This window comes from Apodemus sylvaticus, chromosome 2 (genome assembly GCF_947179515.1).
Source record: "Apodemus sylvaticus chromosome 2, mApoSyl1.1, whole genome shotgun sequence".
NCBI lineage: Eukaryota > Metazoa > Chordata > Mammalia > Rodentia > Muridae > Apodemus > Apodemus sylvaticus.
This window is the reverse complement of record NC_067473.1, coordinates 181935515-181963150: the sequence shown is the minus strand read 5'-3', so window position 1 is coordinate 181963150 and position 27636 is coordinate 181935515. Positions and strand designations below refer to the sequence as shown.

At 42.1% G+C, this 27636-nt stretch overlaps 1 protein-coding gene across 8 annotated transcripts in view; it reads left to right on the top strand.

The window, feature by feature from the left end:
* Nucleotides 1-12951, top strand: part of Sox5 (SRY-box transcription factor 5) — a 974603-nt gene extending 961652 nt beyond the window's left edge. For all 8 annotated transcript variants that reach the window (XM_052175238.1, XM_052175240.1, XM_052175244.1 and 5 more), the window contains 3 exons: nt 168-341; nt 5947-6163; nt 7816-12951. In XM_052175238.1, coding sequence (XP_052031198.1) covers nt 168-341; nt 5947-6163; nt 7816-8119 — 695 coding nt within the window. In that variant the 3' untranslated portion in view covers nt 8120-12951. The remainder of the gene's footprint in view (nt 1-167; nt 342-5946; nt 6164-7815) is intronic.
* Nucleotides 12952-27636: the final 14685 nt, after the last annotated feature.

Below are 27636 nucleotides of genomic sequence, written 5' to 3'. Positions count from 1 at the left end.
TTATCACAGACACTTTATAAGCAAGCATCTGCCTTGGGAACTGCGAGTACCATTATCAGAAGTACTTTGTGTTTTCCGATATTTTAATAGCCTAAGAAAACAGTCATGGGGAGGAGCCCTGCCAAAGTCTCCATGCTGACATGAGTGCTGCTGTTCTCTGTTTCTAGGAAGCGCTGGAGTCTCAGAGTCAAGAATTTACAGGGAATCCAGGGGACGTGGTAGCAACGAGCCCCACATAAAACGTCCAATGAATGCCTTCATGGTATGGGCGAAAGACGAACGGAGGAAAATCCTTCAGGCCTTCCCCGACATGCACAATTCCAACATCAGCAAGATACTGGGTAAGGAGGTTGTGGAGGGCCCAGTGAGTGCCGGGAGATGTGTTGTGCTGCTCTGTCTTCTACCCTTAGGTGATGGTCATGGAAGTCAGGCTGCTCTTGTCCTCTGCTAATATTCCAGAATAGTGGTGCCATCCCTGAGGCCCCTGAGGACAACAAAGCACCCCATGACCTTTACTTCTTCATTCTGTCTGTGAACTGGACAGACAGGTCTCATCCCCACTCTTGTCTTCCTTTGAAGAAGCAGAAGAATGTTGGAGCTATGTTTGCTATGCATGGTGTGCAGGAGGAAGGAGAAGGAGAGGATGTGAGACCTAGAATAGACACTCCTTTGTGTTCAGTAACCCTGCAGATGACTGTGCTTTTTTGGTACATCTTAGGAACATGGCATAGTTTTGAGTTGACTTGGAAAAGCAGTTTTTCCTACCTATGCAGATCTCAGGATACAAGAAGACAAGATGTACCTTTATGCCAAAGCATAGACACTACTCAAGCATATGAGGAAATGGCTAGGGAGGCATTCTGTAGACTGAATTAAGGCAGGCACCAAGCCTGCCTGGCTAAAGGGAGATGAAGGCTCCATTCTCCATTTGTTTTTATGACCTGGTCATTACCATGTTAGCATCGTTATCCTCATCTTCATCGCTAGCTACCATGATGCACTACAGCAGCAAGACGTAATAGTTTGGAATGAAAGCACCTAACTCCATCAGAAAAAATTAGGCCTTGAAAACTAAATATCAACATGCACCTAAACTACTTAAGCATTATTAAAATTGATGATGCTCTTGGAATTACACCTACATTATAAAGACATATCTTTGAGGGTGCATTAAAGAACTGGCTGCCTACATGCAGTAGCTAAATGTCACTCTTCTCCATTCATAATCCCATATCCTCAACCAAGGCAGTAGATGCACCCAGTCCACAAGATGATTATAATCCAATCAGATCCTATAGGAAACACATGCGCTTACATGCTTGTGCTTTAATATTTTCCTCTAAAATAGTTTTCAGATGAATGCATGCCTGGAGTCTGAGAGATTAGATCAAGTGGTGTCCCTGGCAGAAGCAGGAGACATCTGAAAACACATTTAGACAAAGTACAGTGCTGGAAGGGACTGGAGCCGGAGCAGATCTCACTAATGCCCACACCACCTCTGACCTATTCATTCCTTTAATTGCTTCATCCTCTCGTCCTACTCAGATTTGTTTGTTAAGACAGGGTCTCACTGTGCAGCCCTGGCTGTCCTTGAACTAGCTATAAACTAGGCAGGCCTCGAACTCATACAGATACACCTGCCTCTGCCTCCCAAATGCTAGGACCATGTGTGGCAGGATTGGGACACGCCATACATGCATCCTTTGGACTCATTCAATAAAGAAGCTTGGTGCTAAATCCTTCTCACTGCTTCAAAGTTTGTTCTACCACGAAGAGCAGACAGCACGGAGAGGCGGCTCAGTGGTTAAGGACACTTGCTTCCTGAGTTAGGTTTTCAGTCCTTATGACAGGAGGAGGCTCACAACCACCTGTATCTGCAGGTCCAGAGTATCCAAGGCCCTCATCTGGGCTCCATGGGCAATTGAAATGAAATGCATACACACACACACACACACACACACACATAAAATTAAAAACCTTGAAAAGCTTTTTGAAAGACAATCATTTTGTTTCTAGAAAAATGTAGCAAAGACTCTTGATGGTATAGCAGTGAGTGGCTAGGAAGATCCTTTCTGACTCAAGGTGAACCTCACCATATGACCCCTGCAGTTACAGTCTACATAGAGGATGGCTCCAGCCCAAGCCTTTCTGACACAGCCCACATTAATTAGACATGGAACAATTTTAGTCACCCCAAAATTTAAACACTGAAGTTTTGGGGGCCCTCAGTATTTAGTCATAGCTTTAAATAAATATGAAATCTTAAAATAGCCACACGATGGTGGTTCGGAGTGGCCTATTTCATAGAGAAATACAAAGAAGGCTTGATGTTTTTCTCTTTACCGATTGTTTTGGATAACAGCCTCCGACAGCATGCTGCTAATTCATTCTGCTTAAAACAGGCGCTTGAGCTGGGTTGACATTTTATGTAGTCTCTGGGGATCCTAGTTGACATTTTAAAGGGCTTCTAAGCATTTTATAATACCCTAAAATCTGGTTTTAATAAGCCATTCTGCTGAAATTGTTAACATAAGGAATCACCTTTTACTGTTTGGCTCGAGATCAGGGACTGGGGGACATCTTTTTCTGATTAGATATACAGTAGTCGGAGTAAAATGTGCAAATTCATTACATGCCCCATAGAGATGACATGGCCCTTCAGCTCCCTCTCCACTTGGAGCCCACTGCCAGACCCAGAAGGAAAGAATAAAAAAAGGCTCCTTATTTTCTCTTACTTTGAGCATCAAATATTTTTTCACTGCAACTGATAACTCTTTTGTTATCAGAAGGCATTCCCAACACTGTCTTCATTTGCCTTGCAAACAGCCCGCCCTTTGAAAACTGCAAGCCACTTCTACACTGCACATGGCTGCAAGCACAATCCAAACCAGACAACTGTTTTCCCCTTTTCATGGGGACTGGGTGGACTACCACAATGTCCTTGCTAGCATTCTCCCTGACTATATTTATGGGACCTGCAGTCAGCAGCTATTATTCCTGGGAAGCCACTGAGACCAAGATGAAGCCTCCAGTTGGCTATCCCCACCCAGAGGAATTATTTAAAGATGTAAACTGGATTTGCCTCCAAACTGAGACTGCATGGTCCAAAGGTAGAGTTCAGCCTCTACATTCCAGGTGGTACCTAAGCTATCTTAATTCATAATTATGAACAAATAAATATGTAATTTGTGTAGTGGGGGTATGCATGCCTATAATTCCAGCCCTTTGGGATATTATAAAGCAGGGAGACTGGCTAACCTGACCCTGTCTCTTAAAAATAAAACTGTAATTATTATATGGCCCTATTGTTTAGAATATAGCTTAAGACTGGGTGCTCTTAGGGGAAATAGACCATCAGGAGGTTAAGCAGGGAGTTTTAATTCTCAGCCTTCCAACTCTGCATTATGCACATGATAGGAAATATTAAAGTGGCCATCAGTCCGAGGCAGATTACCTCTAAAAATAAGCATTCCTTTCTTTAGAGATGAAATATTTTAGAAAACAATTGGTAAGAATCTTCAATACTTCATAGTCTAATTGGATTTCCATATATATATGGAATATATATATATATATATATATATATATATATATATATATATATTTAAGATAGTATGTTTTGCTCTCAGCCAGTGGTTCTCAACCTCTCTAATGCTGTGACCCCCTAACATTCATACAGTTCCTCATGTTGTGGTGACCCCAATGATAAAATTATTTTACAGCTACTTTATAACTTTAATTTTGCTATTGTTATGAATTATAATGTAACTATCTGACACCTGTGGGGTCACAACCCACAGGTTGAGGACCACAGCTCTAGAGTGTAGTGTGAGGCAGAGTTTGGAGGCTCTACTTACAATAGATGATATGTCCCGACCAAACTGCCCATGCTGCCCAAACACAAGTGTTAGAATGGAAACCAAGCTCTCTGTCATTTGAACTCTAACCTGAGCTGTGTTTAGAATAAGACAAACCCACAGTCTGTCTGGATTGGGGGGGGGGGGGCTGTCTACAACACTTCTGACAGATTTGCTGGTATTCTCACAGGAAAGACAGGTTTCCCCATCCACTTCCTAATGTAGCATGCTCAAAGCTGCCCACATGGAAGGCTCCTCCCCATCCCTAGGGTAGAGGCAAAATCCTGCCTCCGCCCTAGTTTAGGGTTACAGCTTCTTCTAAGCTCTTCCCTGGATGAGATGCCTTCAGGCATCGACCAGGCATGCACTTCATTAATTGGTCTCTTTCTGTTGCTGTCAGGATACTGGATGAGATGGTGTGACTTTTCAAGATACCTGGGGTGATGATCTTCTTACTCTAAGAGTACAGGGCATTGAGTGGCAGGAAATGGAAGTGTGCTCTCTCCCTCTCCCTCCCTCCCTCTCTCTGTCTCTCTCTGTCTCTCTGTCTCTGTCTCTCTCTCTCTTTCTCTCTCTCTCTCTCTCTCTCTCTCTCTCTCTCTCTCTCTCTCTCTCTCTCTCTCTCTCATTTTGCCCACCCTCTCCCTATAGAACTGCCAGCATCTCATCCCATGGGAGCTTCTACCAGTCATCATATCTGCTCTTCACCACCTTGCCCCTCAGAGAGGCTTCCCTCTAAGCACCCAGCAGTCAGATTAGCTTTCCCTTCTTTGCCAGCACAGGCTGAGGATGGAGTTCCAGGCTAAGGCTGGTTGCAAGGAGGGGGGATACACACACGGTCTGCAGCTGTAAGCAGCCCCTAGGGCAGAATCTGTGTATTCGACTCAGGTAGAGCTGCTGCTTTTTCCAGAAAGGCATGCCTCACCTGCAATAAGATCTTAAAGTCTGGCTTTAAAATTATAGCAATCCTACTGCCAGTATTCTTACTACACACGGCCACACTGACAGAAACAAGGCGTCCAGTCACATCTAAACTGAGAATTAGCACACTCTATTTTTAGTGACACTTCAATTTTTCTCTCTATAAATACAAGTTATATTAAACACAAAACCATTAAAAAGGAGAAAAAAGAGTCACTATCAGTAACATAGATAATCATGAGACAAGACATGTTTCCTCTTAAAGGGAGAATCGTTAAAAGTCTTGCTTGGGGGCACATTTGTTATGGTTCTTATAGTATCTGCTGGATCAGAGTAGGTGTACATATGTGTATATAACACACACTTATGCGTCAGATCTGCATGATGTTGGGTAGGCGATTTCATGTGTGTGAAAGTCAGTTCTCTCACTTGTGAAAACAGCTAGGATGATGTCCGCCTCATAGGACAGTAGCAAGATGACAAGATGCCATTAAAAACCATTGTAACTTATCTTGTGAGCCTGGGGACCTCAGCTAGAGGGAGAAGATGGCTTCCAGGAGGTCAGTTCCCTCCATCCACCATCCGAATCCAGGATGGCTCCCAGTGCCTTTACCCAGAGGTCTGTTACAGGACCCAAGATGACTCAAGTTCTTAGCACAGCTCTCGCAGATGGCAACCCCCCAATCATTTTGAGGGGTTCATTTTTAACTTCAATGTTTTCTACAGACATGGTTTCTGAAACCACGTGATCTATGAACTTTTGTGATAAGTACCATGCCCTCACATAGAAATACTCAAAGACTCAGTAAGTCAGACTGACAACATGGGATGGATTCATGTGGAGCACTTACCAATGTAACTGTGTCCGATGAAATTCTCAAGCTTTTCAGTGCATAATAAGCAAGTTTAGTTAAACTGTTCATTCAAGTCAAAAATAATACATTGCCCAGCGCTTGTGTCTTTGGGTGCATAATTTCCTTGCAGACACCTCTGTTCTTGTGAAATCTCGCCTTTCAAGTTGATCTTGCTAATCAGAAACATGTTTATATAGCTCTGGCTTTTGGCCAACATTTTCTTTCAACGTCTTTCTTGTTCTCCACGGCATCTCCTTTTTTTAGGATTCTTAGAAACACTGCAAATTGGCGTTGTAACCTCCTTGTCTCCACAGGATCTCGCTGGAAAGCTATGACCAACCTAGAGAAACAGCCATACTATGAGGAGCAGGCCCGCCTCAGCAAGCAGCACCTGGAGAAGTACCCGGACTACAAGTACAAGCCCAGGCCGAAGCGCACCTGCCTGGTGGACGGCAAGAAGCTGCGCATCGGCGAGTACAAGGCCATCATGCGGAACCGGAGGCAGGAAATGCGACAGTACTTCAACGTTGGGTATGGGAACTTCCTTACCTGTGCGGCATGGTGCCACCTTCCCAGTCCCCACACACGGGACTCTCCTCCTCCCCTTGTCTTCTTAGCTGCAGACCAACCTTTTGAAAGGGAACCTGCAGCCTTCTTTCTAAGATCCTTGTGGACCCTGCAGGAAGCCCTAAGTACATGCATCTATATAGACAGGCAGATAGCTGTGTCTGTTCAGCTGGGAGCCGCTGCTGTAAGCTTCCTGCTGGCCTGTGGGCTTCATCCCAGCTTCTCTGAAGGCAGATCCAATCCAATAATAAGCAGATTATAAGCATTGTCTTTGTGCTTGCAGTTAGAAACTTAGAGGTGTGACTGATCTAACCAGTTCCTTTTCAGGCTGGTGTTCATGACTTCCAATGTTTCACCATGATAGATTTCACCACTGGCAGCGTTGTGGAGATAACACAACCTGACAAACAGTAATTCCAAATGAAGTAAATGTTCAGAATACCATGGAATTGCTGAGCCACCCCTCCCCCTCATACATACACACACACACACACACACACACACACATGCAAGCACACACACATACACACACTCACATGCATGCACGCACGTGCACACACAAATGCACCCACATATGCACACACACAACTTTTTTGTGTACATCTCATATAGTCAAAATTAGATTTAGGACACAGCTAGTTCATGCACAGGAGAGTTCCATCTGAACTTATAACCTCGCCCTGAGGGTGTTCCCCTCTGCTTCCCACAGGGAGGCCATGCACACCGATGCTGTGTGCTGCCTACAGTTACACTGTGGAAAACCCAAGACGCACAGGGGTAAAGCCACTCATGCCTGAAACAGTGACGTCCAGAGAACGTAGGGGAGAAAGCACCATTCTGATTGTAGTCAGGAGGAGGATGACTAATAAATTGGCCGGACCTGCCCCGCACTGTCGCACCCTCTGTTGCCTTGATAGAGCCAGTGTGCTCTGCAAGTTTCTGGGAGGGGAGGCCACCACTTCTGAGTCTAGCGTAAATCTCCAAAGACTGAGCGAAGGATGCGCACACGAATGCCGTGAACCCACCTGACAGGACCAGCTAAATCTAAGATCCAGTGCAAACCTGAGGAGGTTAAAGGACTTAAGAGTCCATAGAGGGGGACAGTCGAAGCTGTTGTAGGTGATTTGGGGGGTTGCTTTGTCTATGAGGCTGGCCTTGACTCTGATCCCCCAAAGGGCTAACCCCATATAGTAGGTGGATAACACGATAGCTTTAACTTCTCATGTTTGGGGGATCATAATGTTATTTTGAAAGTCTTAAATAGTTTAGAGATTTTTTTCTTGTACTTGAACTATCTTGGGGATCCGTTGAGGGAAAAACAAACACTAAATCCTCCTAGGCATAGTGAAGCAAGCTGCGAGTCAAGGCCTTGGATAAATTCGCTTATTTTCTCTGTGCCAGATTTTCTTCCCATAATACTAATAAAGTAGGACTATCCTAATTATCAAATGGCAGTTCTAAATGTCCCCGTATCTATGAAGCACACCACGGGCAGGTGAGGCATTAGAATCAGCACAGGAGGTCCCTCGAACGTGTTGACTAAATGGGGCGAATGCTGGTTTGAGGGAGGAAAGCCGCGCATGCGCACGTGCACTCACAGGCCCTTTCTGCCACAGGCAACAAGCACAGATCCCCATCGCTACGGCTGGTGTCGTGTACCCCGGTGCGATCGCCATGGCAGGCATGCCGTCCCCTCACCTGCCCTCCGAGCACTCGAGCGTGTCCAGCAGCCCGGAGCCCGGGATGCCGGTGATTCAGAGCACTTACGGCGTGAAGGGAGAGGAGCCTCACATCAAGGAGGAGATCCAGGCCGAGGACATCAACGGAGAGATTTATGAGGAGTACGATGAGGAGGAGGAGGACCCGGATGTGGATTATGGGAGTGACAGCGAAAACCACATTGCAGGACAAGCCAACTGATAAGGGCCAACAGACTGTGGTGAGCCGAGGACTTAGAGAAGCCCTGGCCGGTTCTTCCTTACCAGTGGCCAAGCACATTGACTCTCTCATACACTGACTGTTATTTTAACTGTTAGTCTTAAATAGTTGGGACATCAGCTGACAAATAGACCTCAGCCTCAAAAGGCTCGAAAAGGAAAAGAAAGAAAGAAAGAAAAAAAATTACAAGCAACCGTCATCAACAACAAGAGATCGAAATAAGCTATGGGTAACAGTGCCAGTAACTCAGCTGCTATACCCCAGCACTGAAGTCTCACCCGTCGACTTTTTTTTTAATAAACTTTATGGCTGTTTGTTCTATATTAGAAATCCTCACTCAGGTACACAGTGCCAGCAAGTGGCTTGTGAATGTGTTATGTTGTTCTGTGCTACAACTTTTAAAAAGAAGTTCTGTTCTGTTCTGTTCTGTTTGGGGGCGTGGGGGGAGTGGTTCTGGGTTTTTCTCTTTTTTTTTTCTTTTCTTTTTGATTGTTATCTTGCACCTGACAGACAGGGGGAAGACTGTGGCGGTCAGTTCCCTCCACCCTCTCTCTCTCTCTCTCTCTCTCTCTCTCTCTCTCTCTCTCTCTCTCTCTCTCTCTCTCTCTGGTTTAAAGATGGAGGCATGTGCGGGGGGCCGGGGGAGACAGGAAGACGAGAGCCTGTGTTTGCCTTCATTGCTTCTTCACAACAGAGACAGCAACCGTTTTCCTTAGAGACCCCTGACCTTTGCACAGGACACTACATCTTTGAGCAAGTGCCAAATTCATCCCGAAGCGATCACCAACTTCCTTTGCTTGCCCTTCCTTTTTCCTGGTTCCTTCTTCCATTAGGACAGTGTTAAACCTTAGACAGTCCCTCCCTGGAAAGAGCTGACAGACCAGCAAATGGTGAGACTGGTTTTTGTTTGGTTTGGTTTGGTTTTTTGTTTTTTGTTTTTTTTTCTTTTCTTTTTTCTTTCTTTTTTTCTTTCTTTTTTATAATGGAAACTGTAGGTGCCGTTCTCAGGTGAAAAGAGAGAGAGACAAATTTAGAGAAAAAATATTTTCTGATCTTGGATTTGTGTGTGTGTGTGTGTGTGTGTGTGTGTGTGTGTGAGACTAAGGTACATTCCTATTAGGGAATAATGTCAGGCCATCCTGAGCAATGCCCTCCTTGTGGGAATAGAATTCCACCCCTCCTGAGCGAGCAAGCAGGCTTAGAAGCAACCTCAACCCTGCCTTTGCACTTCCTGGGGTGATGGAACTAAGTGTGGAGCTCAGAAATTCTATTTTTCGATTTCTAGTATGCTCCTCCTTGGGTGGACCGGGTGGCCCCGTGGCCCCGTGGCCCCACGGCCCCGGGCACGTCCACGGGAGCCATGGGAGCGACCAGCCAAATGCTTCTGGAGGCTCCTTCTCCCCAGACAATTTGCTTTTTTCTAAAGTTTGCTACTTAGTGATCCATGTGTATGTGTGTGAGCGCGTATGTTTTTCCTGTTGAAACTTTGAGCAAAGCAATCATGATTTTGACTGAACCTATTTGCCATTTTTCAGAAATACAGAATTAGCTTATGTCTCCAATGTTCCATCCTTTCCTGACAAGGAAACATAATTGATGGTTTTATAAGATTTTTCTTTTCTGTCTCTCCACACAGTGAGGTTAGAGACCGTTTGCGTTACACAAGCGTGGGCCGTGCGTATTCGACACCCCAAGGACCAGGATTTGGTTAAACATCACTGCACCACCACAAAGTGGAGCCTTGATGCACACAGAGACCCCTTAGCCAGTGTCATGGTCCTTCCCTGTAATTTGAGCCTGCGAAAGATCAATTGTGGGTGCCGGTGGGGTGTAGGCTCAGAGCAGGAACCAAGGATGACAGGACAGATGATTCCAGTCGCCAGCCGAAAGGCCAGGGCAGCGGTAGGTAGAAAACTGCAGCATCCTGTCAGGTCACTCCCGATCGTGCTAAATAGAGAGAACAAGCACCTCAGCCAGGGGCGTAGTTGTGCCCCGTCCTTTCTCATGTTGCCAAATACCGCCCTCAAGTTTGATTTCCACGCATAAAAGAGGAAGAAGAGGAGGAAAAGAAAACTCCTCGCTGTTTTTTTCTCTCTCAGAAGGTCTTACTTTGAGGAGTTCATCATACCTGCATGTCAGAGGTTTTCTGTTCATGGGATTTTTGTTTGTTTGTTTTTGTTTTCTTCTTATGACTGTATTTTCATTTGAATTGCCTCTTTTTGCTAGTGTAAAATTATGATTAAATAATAATAATAATAATAGTAATAATAATAACAGTCAGCTGTTCCAAGATTAGTAAATTATGTATAATTTATTTTATTTCTCCCTATTTTATTCTGCTTTGGATTTGGAAGCTGTTAGGTATTTAAAACTAATTTCTATTTCTAGCTCATACACACATACACACACACACACATGGCTGTATGTGTGTATTTACACGCATAGACACATATGTCTGTATGTGTGTGTACACACAAACACTTGCTTCTCCACCCATAACTTCCTCTGTGTTAACAGCTTTAGCCCCGGTAGCGTTTCGGTTCTGGTATTTAATATGAAGGGGTGAACTAGGAGGAATGTCATGTTCAATCTTAATTAACTTATGCTCTTTCCTCTCATCTTAGTGATTTAATTACCAATTACCTAGAGCCAGTTTTTTTGTTTTTGTTTGTTTTGTTTCGAAGCACTCTGAATAAGAAAAAAGAATAGACACTTGTTTTTATACCGTTATAACGTACAATGTGAAAACAGATTTATTAAAAAACAAATGTTTCTCTGTGTCTTAACAAGTTTCTCCTGACTGATGTGGGTTCTCCACTGTCGTGTGCTGTGGGTCTCTGTCTCGCAGCACATTCGAGACAAGCTTGGTTTCCATTTTCTGACCTTGGGCAACAAGAACACTTTGTTTTAGCTCCAGGTTGATGCTGCTGACAGCATCCAAGGCCAAACCCCACCCCAACACAGCAGTGAGTGGGGCAGACTCTCTTTGGTTTGCTTTTGGTTCATTTGAAGGGAAAATGGAACTGTTCACGGTGACCTGTAGCTGCTGAAACTCTCTGGTTTAGTTGAGTTTATGTTCATAATTGAACTGTGCCCAGACAAAAGCACAAAGCAAACCCATGATGACACGTCGTTCTCTGTGCGGACATTTCTGTCAGCGGATGCTGGCTTGGCTTTGCCCAGGAGTTTTTCCCTAGGGGACAACAAAAGCAAAGGTAATTCTTATCATGACTAAAGTACACAGAAGTCATTTGGGGGAAAGGTGCTTAAATAGCAACTTAACTGTGACAACATAATGCCTTTGGTCCATTGGTTGGGTGATGGTTTTTGCAAAGGATCTTAAAGCATTGCATTCTTTCTGTGGCACACAAAGCTCAGGTCAGACATGGTAGAGGACATAAGATGAAACGGAAAGATGGAAGCTAGCAGACAGCACCCTCCCTCCTTCCCTCTCCCCGCTTATGGGTTCAAGCCACGCCCATCTGTCGTCCCTTTCACACACATTTATACCAAAACTAAAACGTAGTAATGCCAATTTCTTCTTTTTATATTTGTTATCAGGACCTCTAAAGCTAGTCATATTTGATATAAACCTAAGAAAGATACAGTGAAGAAAATGTGTTAAAGCTCTTTGTAAGTCAATGATAATTTGGCTAGTTATTACAAACAGAAAAATCACACGCACTTCAGTGCAATTTTACTCAAATTAGTCAAGTGAACTCTGAGATCTCATTTGTTTGTAGCTAAGAATTACCTTTGTGTAAAACCCCTCCCAATGAACACACGTATCATGGTCGGAACCAAATCGTCCCATGGGGGATGAATATTAGAGCGCCAAGTGTTCTATAATGAAGCTACTTCGTATATTTGATTTCTGAAGTACAATCTACCTTACTTTGCTTGCAGGAAATTCTCTTTCCCATTCTGAGGTGTGTTCTCAGATATTTCTGTAATGCAGAACTGGCAGTTTCCTCAGAAGAATCCTCTTCTGTCTCACTTAAAAACTATACCGTCCTTACTCTAAAGGGTAAATTATTGAATTGTAATAACTGTATATTTACAAACAGTTTTATAAAAATATTTGTCTATCAAATTAAGAGTGAAATGAAACTTTATGAGGTTTGCAAAGAAGAAATACGAAAGCTACTTAAAGTGGCTGATCTATCTCATTGCCTCTTAGGGCCTAGACATTTCTTTAGCCAGGTTGACACAGTATTTAATTTTTCAGCCCCACAGGTTGAAGGTGACATGCTGAGTTTCCTCCTGCTGGTCCCTGTCTCCCCCAGTATCTATCACTGGTCCACTAAAGGCAGTATTTACTCGGCCTCCCTGACTCTGAAGCACTTAGTCCTCCTAACAGTTTGGATTTCACAAGCGATAAAGTTTTGTTTGTTTGTTTTGGTTTTTTTAATGATTTTTAAAAAAATAGAAAAGAGACAATCAATGCCTGGAGCTTAAAACAAAGTCTGTGCAAACTACCATCTCACTTGAAATTTAATAAAATAAGAAATCGTGTAAATATAACATAGAGTTATAGATTTCTATTTTGTTCATAACATAGTGTAATATAAGTTGTATATTTTCATGTTTTTGGGTTTTATGTTATCATTCATGCCACAATAAGAATAAAACAGGAGTTTGTGTACTCTTGGGAAAAAGAAAAAGAAAAAAAAATAAGATGTGGGTCCCCGCCAGCCTGTTTTTTTTTGCTTTTCTGTTCTTGTTTTCAGTCTGTTTTGTTTGTTTGGCCTTCCCCCTTTCAGTATTACTGCCGTGCAAGGCACCAATAAAACAGCAAATGTGTTCTTTATCTATTACACCGTGTTGCTCTGAGAAATTTGTTTATGAAAGGGAAACTTCATTTATGACAAGACAGAAGTTCAGAGGTCCCTCTCCTCCTCAGTAAACATCACTCTTGACACCAAAAACAATGAGAAATGTGGACATTCCTAAGACAGGAATCTACCAGAGTCCCCTCCTGCATCACTGTGTCTGAGAGGAGAATTTCAACATCCCCTAGAAGACTTCAGTAGGTGACTGACTGTGATTCTTACACCCTGTGAGGCACAATCTATTCCAGTGTGTGGGTGGAAATTTCCTAATGGTAGCTCATAAAACACTGAGAAGCACAAACCATTTTCCCTCCACGAGGTGCCATTTGAAACAAGGCCACTTCCAAAGGGCTTAGAACACACCTTACCCTCTGGAAGTCCATTCTCAGGTTTTGAAGCTGCTGCTAAAAGCAAATCTTTTTTTCTTTCTTCCCAGGACCATTTCTGCTTCCAGTGTCCTGAGTTTCCTGCTCCTTTGCTCTAAGGGTTGAGTTACTGGTTCATTGAGAGGTTTTATTTGTTTGTAAGCAGTGTTTGCTAACTGAGACAAAACCTACTACAAATGCTTGTAAGGCATATGTGGAGGTCCTGCAGTTGCTGCTCTGCAATTTGTCACTACAGGAATATGCTACATATGCTGACCCACAGAACAGAGAGTTAGCTATTGAGAGTGCCTGTCGTGTCCCAGGTCCAGTACATGATGTCATCAACCAAAATCCGGGGACATTATCCAAGCTGCTGCTGTGGCTCAACTGCAAACACTTTCTTAAATGCTGATATCCCAAACTACCTATTTGGTTTACTAGGAAAGGCTGCCTTCCTCTCCTTGCCAGTACTTCTGATTTGCCTGTGGAACGTGGTTTGTCTACAATGCTTCCACACAACCTTATACCCCTGTAAATCCTTGACACATCAGACAGAGACCACCCTGTCTCTCTTTCCATGAATGGCTTATTGAACACTGGAGCCTTATCTACAAGAACCATTCTCTAGGCATCTGGGAGTTAATTTAGGTAGGCAGTAGGCTTCCGAGAGTTCACGCACTGAAAACATCACAGAAATTTGTGAGGTCTGCAAAACAAATCAATGTCATTCGGAGAAGAAAGCCACATTGCAGGAATTAGGAAATAGACATTCTGTTGAGACAAATTGAACATCTAGGACTGTGTTGGGACTCACCCTCAGATTATCTGGAAGAGGCTTTGCAACCTACAGTATCTCAGTTTAGACACTCCCTTGCCCCCACACCATGTTCCTCACAGATTAGGATACTTGGAGATGCTCTTTCCCCTTACTGCAACCAGAAGAGTCTCAGCCACTGAGAAGACGCCCATCTCTGTAATGGCAACACTCTCGCTCTGACACTTCCAGTCCTAAGACACTTTTTGTTTTAAAGATGTTGTTATTGTTGCCAAATATATGCTTGTAAATGTTATTGTTGCCAAATATATGCTTGTAAATGCCCTTTCTATAACTTCCCCAATGTCAGCACAACCTACTACAGCAATAGCAGCAAAGGCACACAGGAAGTCATCCCGTATCTGAATTTGAGCTGGTTTATGAAAAAAAATCCAATTTTGAAGTTTATGAAGCAATCTAAAAGCTATTAGAGATGACCTGTCTTATAAGCACTGTAGTTATTATGCAAAGCATATGCAATAGTATTGCTGGAAGTCCTGTAAAATAGTTACATTTTTTTTAAGCAGGGTAACATCTGTCCTACAATGTGTTACTCTAACAATTTGCTTAGCAAGCTATTTTTTGCCACAAAGAATGAACTAATTCAGCTCTGATCACAATGTATCATCATTTGTTCAGTCAGGCTCAAAGTTTTACATCCGCTTCCCCCCTCCACACACACCAATATTTACACATGCAAACAGTTACAGCCTGGAATGGTCTATCCTTGCTATTCAATATACAGCTAAGAGGATATAACTTCTGACATCATCATAATCAGTATTCTCTCTAGTTAAAGAAAAACATGATATCCTAAGCTATTAGAAAAAAATTGTAGGAATTAATCAGTGCAAATACATACCTATTTTGTACACTGATTGTTCATTTCTTAAATTTCAGATTCAGGAAAGCAATATCCTTGTTACACAGAAACTGTAAGATATATTTGAAATAAAGTCTTTGTTTATTAAAGATCACTGCTGGGATTTTTTTAAAAAAATATTTCCAATAAGTATACCCAATGCATGCAATTTTGTCATACTAGAAAAAAATATTGAAAGTTCCCTTAATTTGCAGACGCTTCAGAATTCTTTATTTTGCAAACTGAAGGAACCTTTGACAGCTTTTATGTATCTTCAGGGTAATTTTTAACAAAGAAAGGTGGAGATTATATCATGAAAAGCTATGTAGACCTATTTCTAAATCAAAATCCAAGTTCATGAAGACTAATGCTAAGATAAGAGAATTTAAGGAAAGGTATGTGGATTCTCTTGTCCTTATTGTAAGGCTTCAATGCTTGCCAACTATGCATGAGGTAGTAACCTGCTCTGTACATCTGGAGTGAAAACTGAACTCTTGACAAAGTTCCTGAGCCATTGGCACCTCAGTCCTCAGACTGGGCGAATGCTCTGCCCTCTTGCCTCTTTCTGCTGCTGTGATCACACACCCCTCACTTGTCGAGGCCACAGGGGCTTGACAACATAAATGCCAGTATACATCTCAGTGTCTCAAAACAGTTCGTAATCCCCTCCCTAGGGATGAGCCCTCCATTGTCTGGACACCAACACACCCCTCAGGCCCACAAGCCAGACGATCCTACAGCATCCTCACTGAGGCTTCCCTCCCACTTGATCCAAGGTTTTGCCAATTTTTTACTTAAAAGTAACCATCACATACCCTTCTCCATTTTTCAGAATTTGGTCGGACTTAAATACACAAAAACAGTAATGCCTGCACACTTTGCAAGTGGTGAAGAAATATACAGAAGAAAGATTAAAAACAATAAATAACACATATATAACATTATATAAATATATATGCACCCATATTTGTTTATAAAAGAACATGTTTTGTGTATGTGTTCTTGTATATGTGTTGGTATGTATGTGTGTTTGTGTGTGAGTGTGTGAGTGTGTGAGTGTGTGTATGAGTGTGTATATGTGCTTATATATGCGTATATTGTGTATTTGTATGTATGTTTGTGTGAATGTGTGTATTTATATGTATATGTGTTTGGATGTGAGTATATGTATATATGAGTATATGTGTATGTGTGTTTGTGTATGTATACTGACATGCGTGCATACATACATGCATGTGTACAGAGTAGGCTTGGAAATTCTAATCACTAAACAGATGGAGCTCTTATTTTTAAAATAGAGAAAACACGAGAGCCAGGATTAGAATACTCTTACTACTTAATTGAAAGAGCCTTGGAAGTTTATGGTGGGAAACCATCCTCGAATTGTCCCACATTCGCAGATGTATTTCACACGTAAGGGCTCAGGAACAATGCGGGGAGGCACGCTTTCTGTAAACAGACCGACAAGAGCCGCAGATGTGCTGCCCACCCGCTCCGCCCCATCAGTCCTCTCGCAGAGATTCATAAAGACAGTTTGCAGGGGGTCTGAAGAGAGATGGTGCACATATGAATAGATAACAGGATATATGGATTAGACAGGGATTTTCAAGGATAAAGCTGGAAGAAATGTATTATGATGAATATTTATCATGTCCCATAGACTAGTGTTTTCAACTATCGGATGTTTCAAATTGGCTTTTAATTAATGTTCATTATAATGAGTCTATACAAGACAGAAGACAATATTCCTTCACTCGAAATTTGTAATTTGCAAGGAAATAAGATCAACAGACATTAAGCAACATTAAGCAAAGCGCAGGAAAGTTATTAATGAACCGGAATTGTAAGTGATAAAAGATTTCAAATGAAAATTAAAATTATTTTTCTGTTGACTGAGGCATCTCCTTTCAAATAGTACATAATAGGTATTGAAAGGCTAATCTCCTAATAGAACTAGAAAAGCTGAAGAAAAGAAATGAAGTCATTTAAATTTGTTTTGTTTTTTTGTGTGTGAGATTAGGTTTCATTACATAGTGCTTGCATGCTGCTGATACAGTGACATATAGAGATGGTGAGACTATGCTTGGCTATTAGTCATGTAGCAGCACCAAGCCTGGCTCTCCAGATTACATTTTAGAAACGTAGAAAACTCAGGAAGATACGCAGGCTAGATGGAACCATATTCCAGAAGAGCAAAACTCCATACAAGGTAACTCTAAGGATCACTGACCTTTGTATTTAGAAAAGCATAAAACAGAATTCGGGCCTCACCACACAGCTAGGCTCCTGCTTGTAAACAGAGTGAAGGGTAGAAATGGGCACACAGGGCCACGCCCTGCGCACAAACACAGTTACCATGCACATCAATAGAGAAGTTAGACAGATCCCAAATGCAAGTCTAGTTGTCCCAAGGGCTTAGTTGATGAATCTGTGCACTGTGGGAAGTTAAGCAGGCTGAGCATAGTCTGGCTTCTAAATGACTGAAACCTACTCCTGTTATTTAGTGCTCAGAAGCCACCACAAAGAGCCAGGGAAGCAGGGCTTGCTTCAAGACCAGGAGCCACACTTCTGCTTCCCTAATCGTCTCTTTAAAGGAAGGGACAGGGCGAGAGAAGCTGGAAAGCTGGAAAAGGCAGACAAATGTTCTGTGTTCTTTCATGGCCTAAAATGCCTAAGAATCAAGGAAAAACAATATTTAATATAAGGGATATATAAATGATGCAAAAGGTAAGAGTTAAAGGAAAATAAAAGCTGTACTAGAGACGAGGGAAGGGGAAGTGCTTACGGGTAGCCACAGTCCAGGTGCTGCCTGGGGATGTAGCTCAGGGGTAGAGCACTTGCTTAGCACCTATGAGGGCCAAGTTTCAGCCCTTGGTACCATACACCTAAGAAGAGATTTGTAGCAAACAAAATGCCAAGCTGTGGTGGTTTGTGTCTATGTTATCAGCTACCTGAGGCCTGACCCTTAAGCCCAGATCCTTCCATGCCCAGGTAAGGTGACACACTGAGACACTATTGCAAATAAATAAATAAATAAATAAATAAATAAATAAATAAATAAATAAAAGCTCTATGGTTAAAGCACCTGCTGCATAAGCAAGAAGACCAGAGTTCAAATCTCAGGCACCCACATAAATGCTAAGGTGGTCAGGGGAGTTGGTTGTGTGTCCAAATTGGCTACATGTTTGATTGAAAGATTTTAGCTTTTTAAGTTAGGAAGAGAGAGCTGGAAGAAGATACCATCCATCAATCTCAGGCCTCTGCACCGTCATTAGAACTTACACACATGCATGTGCACATGTGAGCACACACACACACACACACACACAGAGAGAGGGGGGGGGGTAGACAACACAGAAAGAGTTACTCTTCGCCATCCTTCCCCCAAATGACTGAGCCATTCCCATGAGCAGGCAGATCCAGGAGACCCAGGTTCCCACTCCATTTCATAAAAGGATCACAGAGCTGCTTACATTCTACAATCTATCAGGGGAAAATGGCCTGCTCATTAAGCCAACTGCAGACAAGCGTCTTGTCTCCTGGAGTCCCTGAAGAGTCCCTGCCCAGCCAGCTTGTCAGCACCTTCATATAATTAGTCCAGCCTTGGAGGTAAGCGTCTCTGACTGGATACCCATCAGACTACTGGGTATAATTTGGATCTGGTGTATGCCCTGAGGCTTGGTTGTCACCTAGTGGGAGGGGGAAGCTTTTAGAGGTGGGGCCTAAAAAGAAGGAAGTTGGGTCATCACAAGGATGCCTTTGAAGGGGCTATTCTAACTCTGGCCCTTCCTGCCTTCTGCACTGTGGCTATCATTAGATGAAATTATGCCTCATTGTGCACTAATCACCAAGAGTTCTAACTCAACATGAGGAAAGGTTTGGGGACAAGCAAGCAGACGCTGACACCTGTACACCCTCAGGTTACATTAGGTTTTCCCTGGATAAATGTAAATGAACTTCTGTTCACCACAGAGGAAGCACTGATACTGAACCAAAGAAAGCATCCCACCCAAGTCAGGGTGGATTAGAAGCAGTAGGTTTATTAGACTTACTTAGAGGGACTGGAGGATCACGGCTCACGGAAAGGCAGCCTCAGTGCCAAGCAATCTGAAGACCAAATAGTTGATAACTCTTAGAAGCTGCCTTCTCAGTGTTGCCTACCCACCCTGCAGGCAGCTCCACAGAAGAGCTTCTCTGCTTCAGTGACTGTTCATTCTTTTATAAGATGGGGGGAAGCCTGAGCTTCCAGAGCCTTGTGAGCATCCCTCCTCCCTACAGGAAGGAGTGTTTTGATCTATAGAACATAGCCATACATACAACACTATAAGTCAAAATCCTTCCAATCAACTTACTGTTGCAAACATTTTTAATCACAGCTTTGCCAACACAGACGACACCCTCCCCCAGGCCGTCCCACTCCCATGCATGAACCCAGTTCTTCCTAGACTTACTTTTGCATATATAAGCCCTTCCCTCACCTCAGGGACTCCTATTGAGCCTGCTCACCCAGGGCACCATTAACATCAGAGAGCTTTCTCTTTTGAAGAGCCTTCCTCCTCTGCTTCACCGGTGTAAAGTCAATTCTTTTTCTGTCACTATTACAAAATACCAGAGACAAAGAAGGTAATGGAGAAGGGGCTCGTTTGGCTTATGGATTCAGAGAATTCAGGCCAACAGGAATTCATCCATTGATGGCAGAGCCCTGGTGAACCATTTGCCCATCAGAAAACTCTTCTCTAAGCACTGCTACAAAGGGCATGCCGCCTGCCTGCCATCCCGGAGCTCTGAGGGACACTTCAGATTCCTGCCTCAGGCCTCCTTTAACTATTCCAACACAACTTCTCTTATTGATAGATTTAGAAAGCGTGTCCAGGAAGGAAACTATCTTCTTTCCTTTCATCTTCATATTCTAAGGCTTCAGGTTCCGAGGACAGGTTGTGCTGAATGTTTAAGACAAGGAGCATGCAAGCTGCAGGACACTGTGAATGCACTCGAGGACCTGGACCTCAGCAACAGAGGTCTCTGGCTTGGGCGCTCTACTTTGATAGATTTCTTATTCTGTCATGTCCAAGCCTTGGTCATTTATGCTGAATACTAAATTGATGCTGTCTTTCTTCCCTGGCCTCTGCGCTCATAAACAAGCACAAGCACACACACCAAGAACAACAACAAGTAGTAGTAGTAGTAGTATTCTTGCATATGTGTTGAGGAAGAGCCCCAGGTAACCCTTTTCCTAAAGCTGCCTATGGAGGACAGGAGTTAGACATGATGAACCCTTGGGTGAAGGTGCAGAGATAGCACCTTAGAGGAAGAGTTAGTGTGGATCTGATACACTCTATGTGGAGTAGCATGGATTAAAAAATGGTCTCTACTTCCAGCCACCAAATAAATAAACAAATCTTTTCTTTGTTCCTTTTGTAAATTGTAACTCTCACAGGGAAGGGGGATGCACAACTCTTGGAGTTTCTTTGAGTGTACTTGAAGATGAACTTAATGAGATCACAAGAACATTTTGCCATGGTTCTCGTGTAAACACCCCACCTAAAATCTCCTCTGATGTCTGCTCCTGGTAATAGACTTCATCTTTGTTGCTTTCGTTTCATTCTCCAAGTTGCATGAACTTTGAATAATATTATTGTGACACTGAATTTTTTCCGTAAATATTTACTATTCTTATTTATAAGAGCAACTCCTTGACAAATTTTAAATGATGGGACTTAAATGGCCTCAGCAGGAACTTTACTAAGCACACCAAGTGACAGATACTGAACATGATAAACTTGACCCCCGAGCTGACTGTATGCTCTTCCTTCCGCTCACTCCTGACTCAAGTGCCCTTCCAGGACATGCTTCTAAAATCACCAACCTAATGTGAATAAGCAATTTGTATACATCCTTTAATATTTCCTCAGAAATATAGATGCAACTTTTAACCCTAGTTTTGTGAGAAAACTGGACTCAACAACCAAGACACAGTTCTTACTAATAGACCAAAGTAGGAAAGCAACCCATCTCTGTAACCTGTAGGGGTTTTCCTATTAAGATTCAGCAAGACACACTGAAAATAGCTCTTGAGTGGACTGTCTCTGAGGGTCTCCACTTCCTTCACCTGTGAGCAAGGCTACTTCTAAATGGGAGGCTTTTGAGAGGAAGTCCAAAATGTTAGGATTATAGTTACTATTCACACCTCCCTCAGGAAGTTCTACTGAGAGGAACACTGGAGAAATGAAGTAGAAGTGATTTTTTTTTTTAAATTCTCAAAGGTTCTTTTGTCTCTTTCCTGATAGAAATGAAATTGCATGTAGGAGGTGGGTAGTGCCACCGTAACCTGCTTTATTCTGTCTGAATGAGGAAGGCCAACATATTATCCCATGAAGGGGAGGAAATTACACAGACAACTTCTGGAATGACAACAAAGACATCCTTGACAGCAAGCACAAAACAGTGCCACAACTTTCTCTTTTATTTTTCCCAGGGGGGGAATCAGTATTTAAATGACAGATGAAGTTAAATGATGGACAAAATGCTTTATTTGTAAAGCATCTCAAGTCTTTCTGAAAGAACTGTTACATTTGAAGACTGAATTCAAGTGGTTTTAATAATAATGATGATAATAATATATTGGTTTATCAATAAGAGTGTGGAGCTGTTCTTTATAGCCGTATTTTTAAGTTACCTGTATTGTTAGCTGTGCCTTTTCGGAGGTAATGCTCTAAAAACAACTGAGTATAAAACAACTTTTGCATCATTTTAATATAAAGACCTTTCTTTTCCAGAGTTTCTAGTCTAGAGACTTGAACTTCTAGAATAACAAATTGTTAAAGGTTTTTCAAATGGGTAAGGACTATTCTCTTGGTGAGTTTAGTTTTAATACAATGACTTTACTTGATCCAATATTGTGGGCATTTTTAAAATAATTTGTGATGGTTCTACAAGCTGCCAGATGTCCCACCCTACTCTAGACCACTGGAGTCCCACCTGGTAAGCCACTATTATAGCAGAAGAGACTTGATCTAAAGTCAACATTCCCAAAATAAATGGAAAACTGAAGATGTTGGAACATTCAGTTTAATAATTTCAAAGTAATTCTACAGTGAATATCATTTAAAGGAGGGGCAATTAATTAAAAATTGGGCCAGTGAGATGAATACCCAAAGCCTACTTGGTAGATGAACAGTAAGTGCCTCCAGAGACACAAGTGTAGATGCATATGCATGTGTGCACACAAATGCAGATAGAAATGAAAATCTTTTTGAAACTTTTCTGTATGGCTTTGTCTTGATATGTACGCTGTTCCATGTGAATGAGTGCTTTGCCTGGGTATATTGAGGTGCACTATATACGTGCTGCCTGTGGGAGAGTCTTAGGGTCCCTGGAACTGTAGTTACAGAAGTTTATGCACAGACACATAGGTGCTGGCACCAAACCTAGATTTTCTTCCAGAGCAAACAATGCTTGTCACTGCTAAGCAATCTTCTAGCCTAATTTGTATCTGGTTTAATAGTTAGCTGCTGGGAATATACTAAGTTTAAAATAAAGGATTAAAGTCAGGCAGTCAAGATGGGGTTTTTACCTCTGCAAATGGACTTCCATACAAAAGGGATATAATTTTTTTAAAGTCTGGGTATATAATAAGTATAATAATTGATTTATTTTTGTAAAACTGTAATATTCTCACTACACATGTCAATAATTTTCAATTTTGCTTTATAAATAATTTTGTTGTGAACATTTTTATATATAAATCTTTGATGGTCCTTTTGTTTCCTTATAAATATTAAGAGGTTCATGTCTTTAAAAATTTACAGGCTAAATTTCTTTCTAGAAATTGTATGGATTTGCATCTTTGATTTAGTCCATTCTGGCGCCTTCTCTGCTTTAAAACCATTGGCTCCCTGGCCTAAGCCCCTGTCCTCATGGCCTTAAGAAAGATTGCTCTCATTTAGATAATAAGGAGCACATCTCCATCTCAGGAGGAAGTAGCTTCCACACGAGACAGTGGATTTCTCCCTGCTCTTCAACTTCTAAGTTGCAGCCCAAGTAAACAACTCCTTTTTCCTTGGGAAAAGCTGTAACAGAGACGGCAAAGAGAGAAATAAAACATACACGTAGAAAATGATCGCTAGAGTTCTCTTATTATTGATTTATATTCCATATTCAACAACTGATAAATTAGATATTCATCACTTGAATTAAAGATATATTAAAATATTGAATGACATTAACCCAAGATTCCCAGGAAAGAAGTTTTAATTTTTACCAAGTCTTTCAGAGTAGTGAGTTTGAACTGGATACAGGGCTAATTTTTTAGAATTTACATTTTTTGGTTGAAGACATAGTAGAAACCACTGCTTATTGATATATTCAGTTTAAGGTGTTCTTAAACAAGATTTTTGTATCATCAAAATATTCTCAGTAGGGCAGGTGTGTATGGCTTCCTTCACTCAAGGACCTGCTGTGAATAACCCAATCTTTGGTAACTATATTTTGATCTCTATCTAAGGTAAACGAGTTTGCACCATAGTAAGGACCTCAAACTATGCCTAGAACTGAGAGAGTCATGTTGGTATTGACCAGGTCAGAAAAAACTGATGGAGAAGCTGGACCAGCTGCTCTTCCTCAGGTGACAGTGATGATGTAAATTCAATTGCAAGAGAATGAAAGATTGAATCTACATAACAAAGATCCTATGCCAGAATCAGCTGTGATGGGTCCTTTCTGTGTCACTTGCAAAATTCATTTGATTTGGGCCACTCAAGTTCCTCACAGGTTTGATGCAGGTGTCACAGCACCGGTGATTGTCCCTGCCTCCTATGCTTTGGTGTACTAATATGACACACTTACATGGTTTAAACTATAGCCAATAATTATTGTGAAAACCAAGACTGTCCTAGCTCGCTTTTCGTTGCTGTGATAAAACACTGACCACATCAAGCCTTAGAAGGCACCACACCCAAGGACATATTGGATACTACATAGGGAGCAGGTAAAACAGAGACCCCTCTGGCACTTAGCCCCCCTTCCACCCACCGAACCCAAAAACAAGTGCGTGGGGTTTGAATCACTTGGTGGCAATATCTGTAAACAGCAGCAGATGGCTCCATGAGGACTCTCGTGTAGGGTGTAGACCATGAATGAACTTCATTGGTTTGAAGAAGCACCTCACCAAAATGGCAGGGTATGCTCATAGGCCTTCGTAGGGAGGGAGAATGGCCTCAGTGTTCCTTAGTCCCTTGGCCTTTGGGTAGAATCCAAATAGGCAAATGCCCTTGTTACACATAACTAGGAACCATGGGGGCTGCAGAGATGGTTCAGTGGTTAAGAGCATACACAGTGTTCTTGCAGGCAACCCTAGTAACTTAGCAAATGAAGGTTCATTTCCATTTAGGTTTGTAGGGGTGTCCTAATAGTAGGAGCTTGAGGTAACTGGTCAACTTCCATGTACTGTGTAGAAGAGTAGAGCAAAGATGCTTGTGCTCAGCTAGCTTTCTCCTCCCTGTTCAGTCCAAGGCCCAGGCTCAGAGAATCATGTACATCTAGAGTGAGTCTTCCTGCCTCAGTTAACTTAGTCATGAGAATCCCTACCGGGCATGCCTAGAGACCAACCTAATCTAGACCACACCTCATGGGAACATCCAGAGGCTGGTCTCCTGGGTCATTCTAGATCTTGTCCAGTTGACAATCCATATTACTAATCACAGACAGCAAATGCTCTTTAGACCACAACACTTCTCAGTAAGGAGCCAGGGTGTCCTACTTAATTTCTCTGTCATATTTGAGCCTGACACATGAATATAATAAGTTGAATCCCTCTGAAAGATCGTCAAGTCTTCAGCTCTAGGTATTTGGAGACGTTTCACAACTTTTAAAGGGCATTATGGTCATTTTTGCTAAATAAAAATGAGCCCTGAAGAAAATACTATTTTCGGGTGACAAAGTGATAATGAAATAAATGTGCTTAAAATGGACAACAAACATGCCTTTCAAGCTAAATGAAATGAAGGTCTGTCTGTGAAAGTGACTGCCACCAGCTTAGCTCTGTAGTCCAGAGCTGTGCTCAGCACACCAGGACTGGAATAGCATCAGCAGTGTGTGCCAGGAAATCAAACTCCATTTAAAACTTTCTCTAAGAGTGCCGTCGTGTCGGTGACATTCTGCATGTGAGGGCCATGCTAGTGTACAGTCTAACAGAAGGTATGTACAGCTGATTTGGAAAAGAATTCTGTAGATCACTCTGGTATTTTAAAATGTGCCATCCTTCCCTGTGCTTGGAATGTTTCTTTCCGTGAAAATGCGTTTCTTTGTTTTTAAAGAAGAGTATGTCTTTATGACATTTTTTGATCCTAGGCATTCATCTTGCCCCTTGAAGCCCAAGCCAAGGGCTTTTTATAAGAACAGAGGCAAGTGGTGAGAAGAGGGTTCCCAACTAACTTCACTTTTGTCCTTGACAATGGAAGGAGATGATCAGTGGTCACAGACATAGGAACTAAAAGCGAAGCGATGGGGAAACATGCTTATATGTGAGGAAATGACACTTGGCATCTTTGTAATGTTGTAGCATTTTAGTATTACTGTTATCATAATGTTAAGTGGTTGCTTGCTTTTTTATATACTTATCAAAGCCACAGTGTTGAGTTTCACAGAATTCAATCAATGCCTGGCTAAGTTTGGATAGAGCATCTCCACTGTACAATATGATAACCAGGCTTCATTTCCTAAAAAACAAAAACAAAAACAAAAAATCAAAAAAATAAAGAGGATTTTTAAAATGTGTGTGTGTGTGTGTGTGTGTGTGTGTGTGTGTGTGTGTAATGGTGTGCAGATAATTTTGGAAGCCAGATGAAGATACTGGTTCCTCTGGATCTAGAGCTACAGGCTTTTGTGAGCTTCTGGTATGGCTATGAGTTCTCACTCTGGTTCTCTGGTCCATCATCCAGCATCTCTCTCATCCCTCCAGAGGTTTTGTAAGGTATTCTCATGAACCCATTTTCTCAAAGTACAAGGTAACAATAGGAAAAGATGAACTGAGAAGGTTTATAATGTGTTCAAAAATCACTTAAAAAAAACAACAACAACAAACCTAGAGTCTAACCTTTATTTGGAAGAAAATAAAATTAGAACCGTCCTTATAAGTAAGTAATTATCCAAAATGTTATCCCCATGTTATCTCAGTTTTACTACTACATATTATTTTCTTTCCTTGTATATACAGTTTTATTACAACTACAACAAGAAATGTTAAAAACTTTTAAATTTATCACCAAAATTTAAACATCGAAATGTGAGAGTTAAACACTATTCCTTTAACTCCTAGGGAGGCTGCTGATGGCCTGTGGGACCTCTCTGGCCTCAGTGAAGCCCAGAACCAGCCACCCCTGAAGCTGACCATGGTCACAGCCACCAGTGCTCTACTGCCCTATATACTTCCCTGTTGCTGTGACAAAACCAACCCAAAGTGATTTGGAGAGGAAATGGTTTATTTCAGCTTACAACTTACAGTACACTGAAGGCCAGAGCAGGACCTGATGCAGAGGCCGTAGAAGGATGCTGCTTACTGGCTCTTAACACATGACTTGCTTACTCACCTTGCTTTCTTATACATCCCAGGACTACCAGCTGAGGTCAGGTACCACCCATTGTGAGCTAGCCTGCCCATAGGAATCATTAATCAAGAAAACACCCTATAAATTTGCTAACAGGCCTATCTGATGAAGACATTTTCCCAATTCCCCCTTCCCGAATGTCCTGAACTTGTGTCAAGTTGACAAAAGCTAATCAGAACAATTAACTCCTTGTCAACTCAACACAGAAATGCATCCCTACTGTCTTAGTCAGGGTTTCTATTTCTGCACAAACATCATGACCAAGAAGCAAGTTGGGGAGGAAAGGGTTTACTCAGCTTATACTTCTGCATTGCTATTCATCACAAATGAAAGTCAGGACTGGAACTCAAGCAGGTCAGGAAGCAGGAGCTGATGCAGAGGCCATGGAGGGATGTTTCTTACTGGCTTGCTTGCCCTGGCTTGCTCAGCCTGTTCTCTTATAGAACCCAAGAACACCAGCCCAAAGGTGGTACCACCCACAAGGGGCCCTCCCCACTTGATCACTAATTGAGAAAATGCCCCCAGCTGGATCTCATGGAGGCACATCCCCAAATGAAGCTCCTTTTTCTGTGATAACTCCAGCCTGTGTCAAGTTGACACACAAAACCAGCCAGTACACCTACTGAACCATAACCTTTTCTCTATTGTTTTTCACCAAAAGTTTATGTTAATATAATAATTTAAAAATCAGTATATCTTTTAAAACACCCACAGTCTTTAAAGCTTTGCTTAGAAAGTTCAGTTGTATAGAATGTACTTTGCATTTCAAAAGGCCACAGATGCCACCCTAGACCAATTGACCCCACTGAGCACTGTGCCATAGTTGAAGAATAAAGAAAAACTGTCTGTGATATAAGCAAGCTAAGAGTCCACTTCTATCAATCCAACCCTACAGAGAATTATACATACAATTCTTAGAACTAAAGACAGACTAACCAATATACTATAGGAAGTGACCAACTGAAACTCTGATAGGACCAAGCAAAGATAATAGGCCTAAGAACACAAACAGGAAAAGAAAAC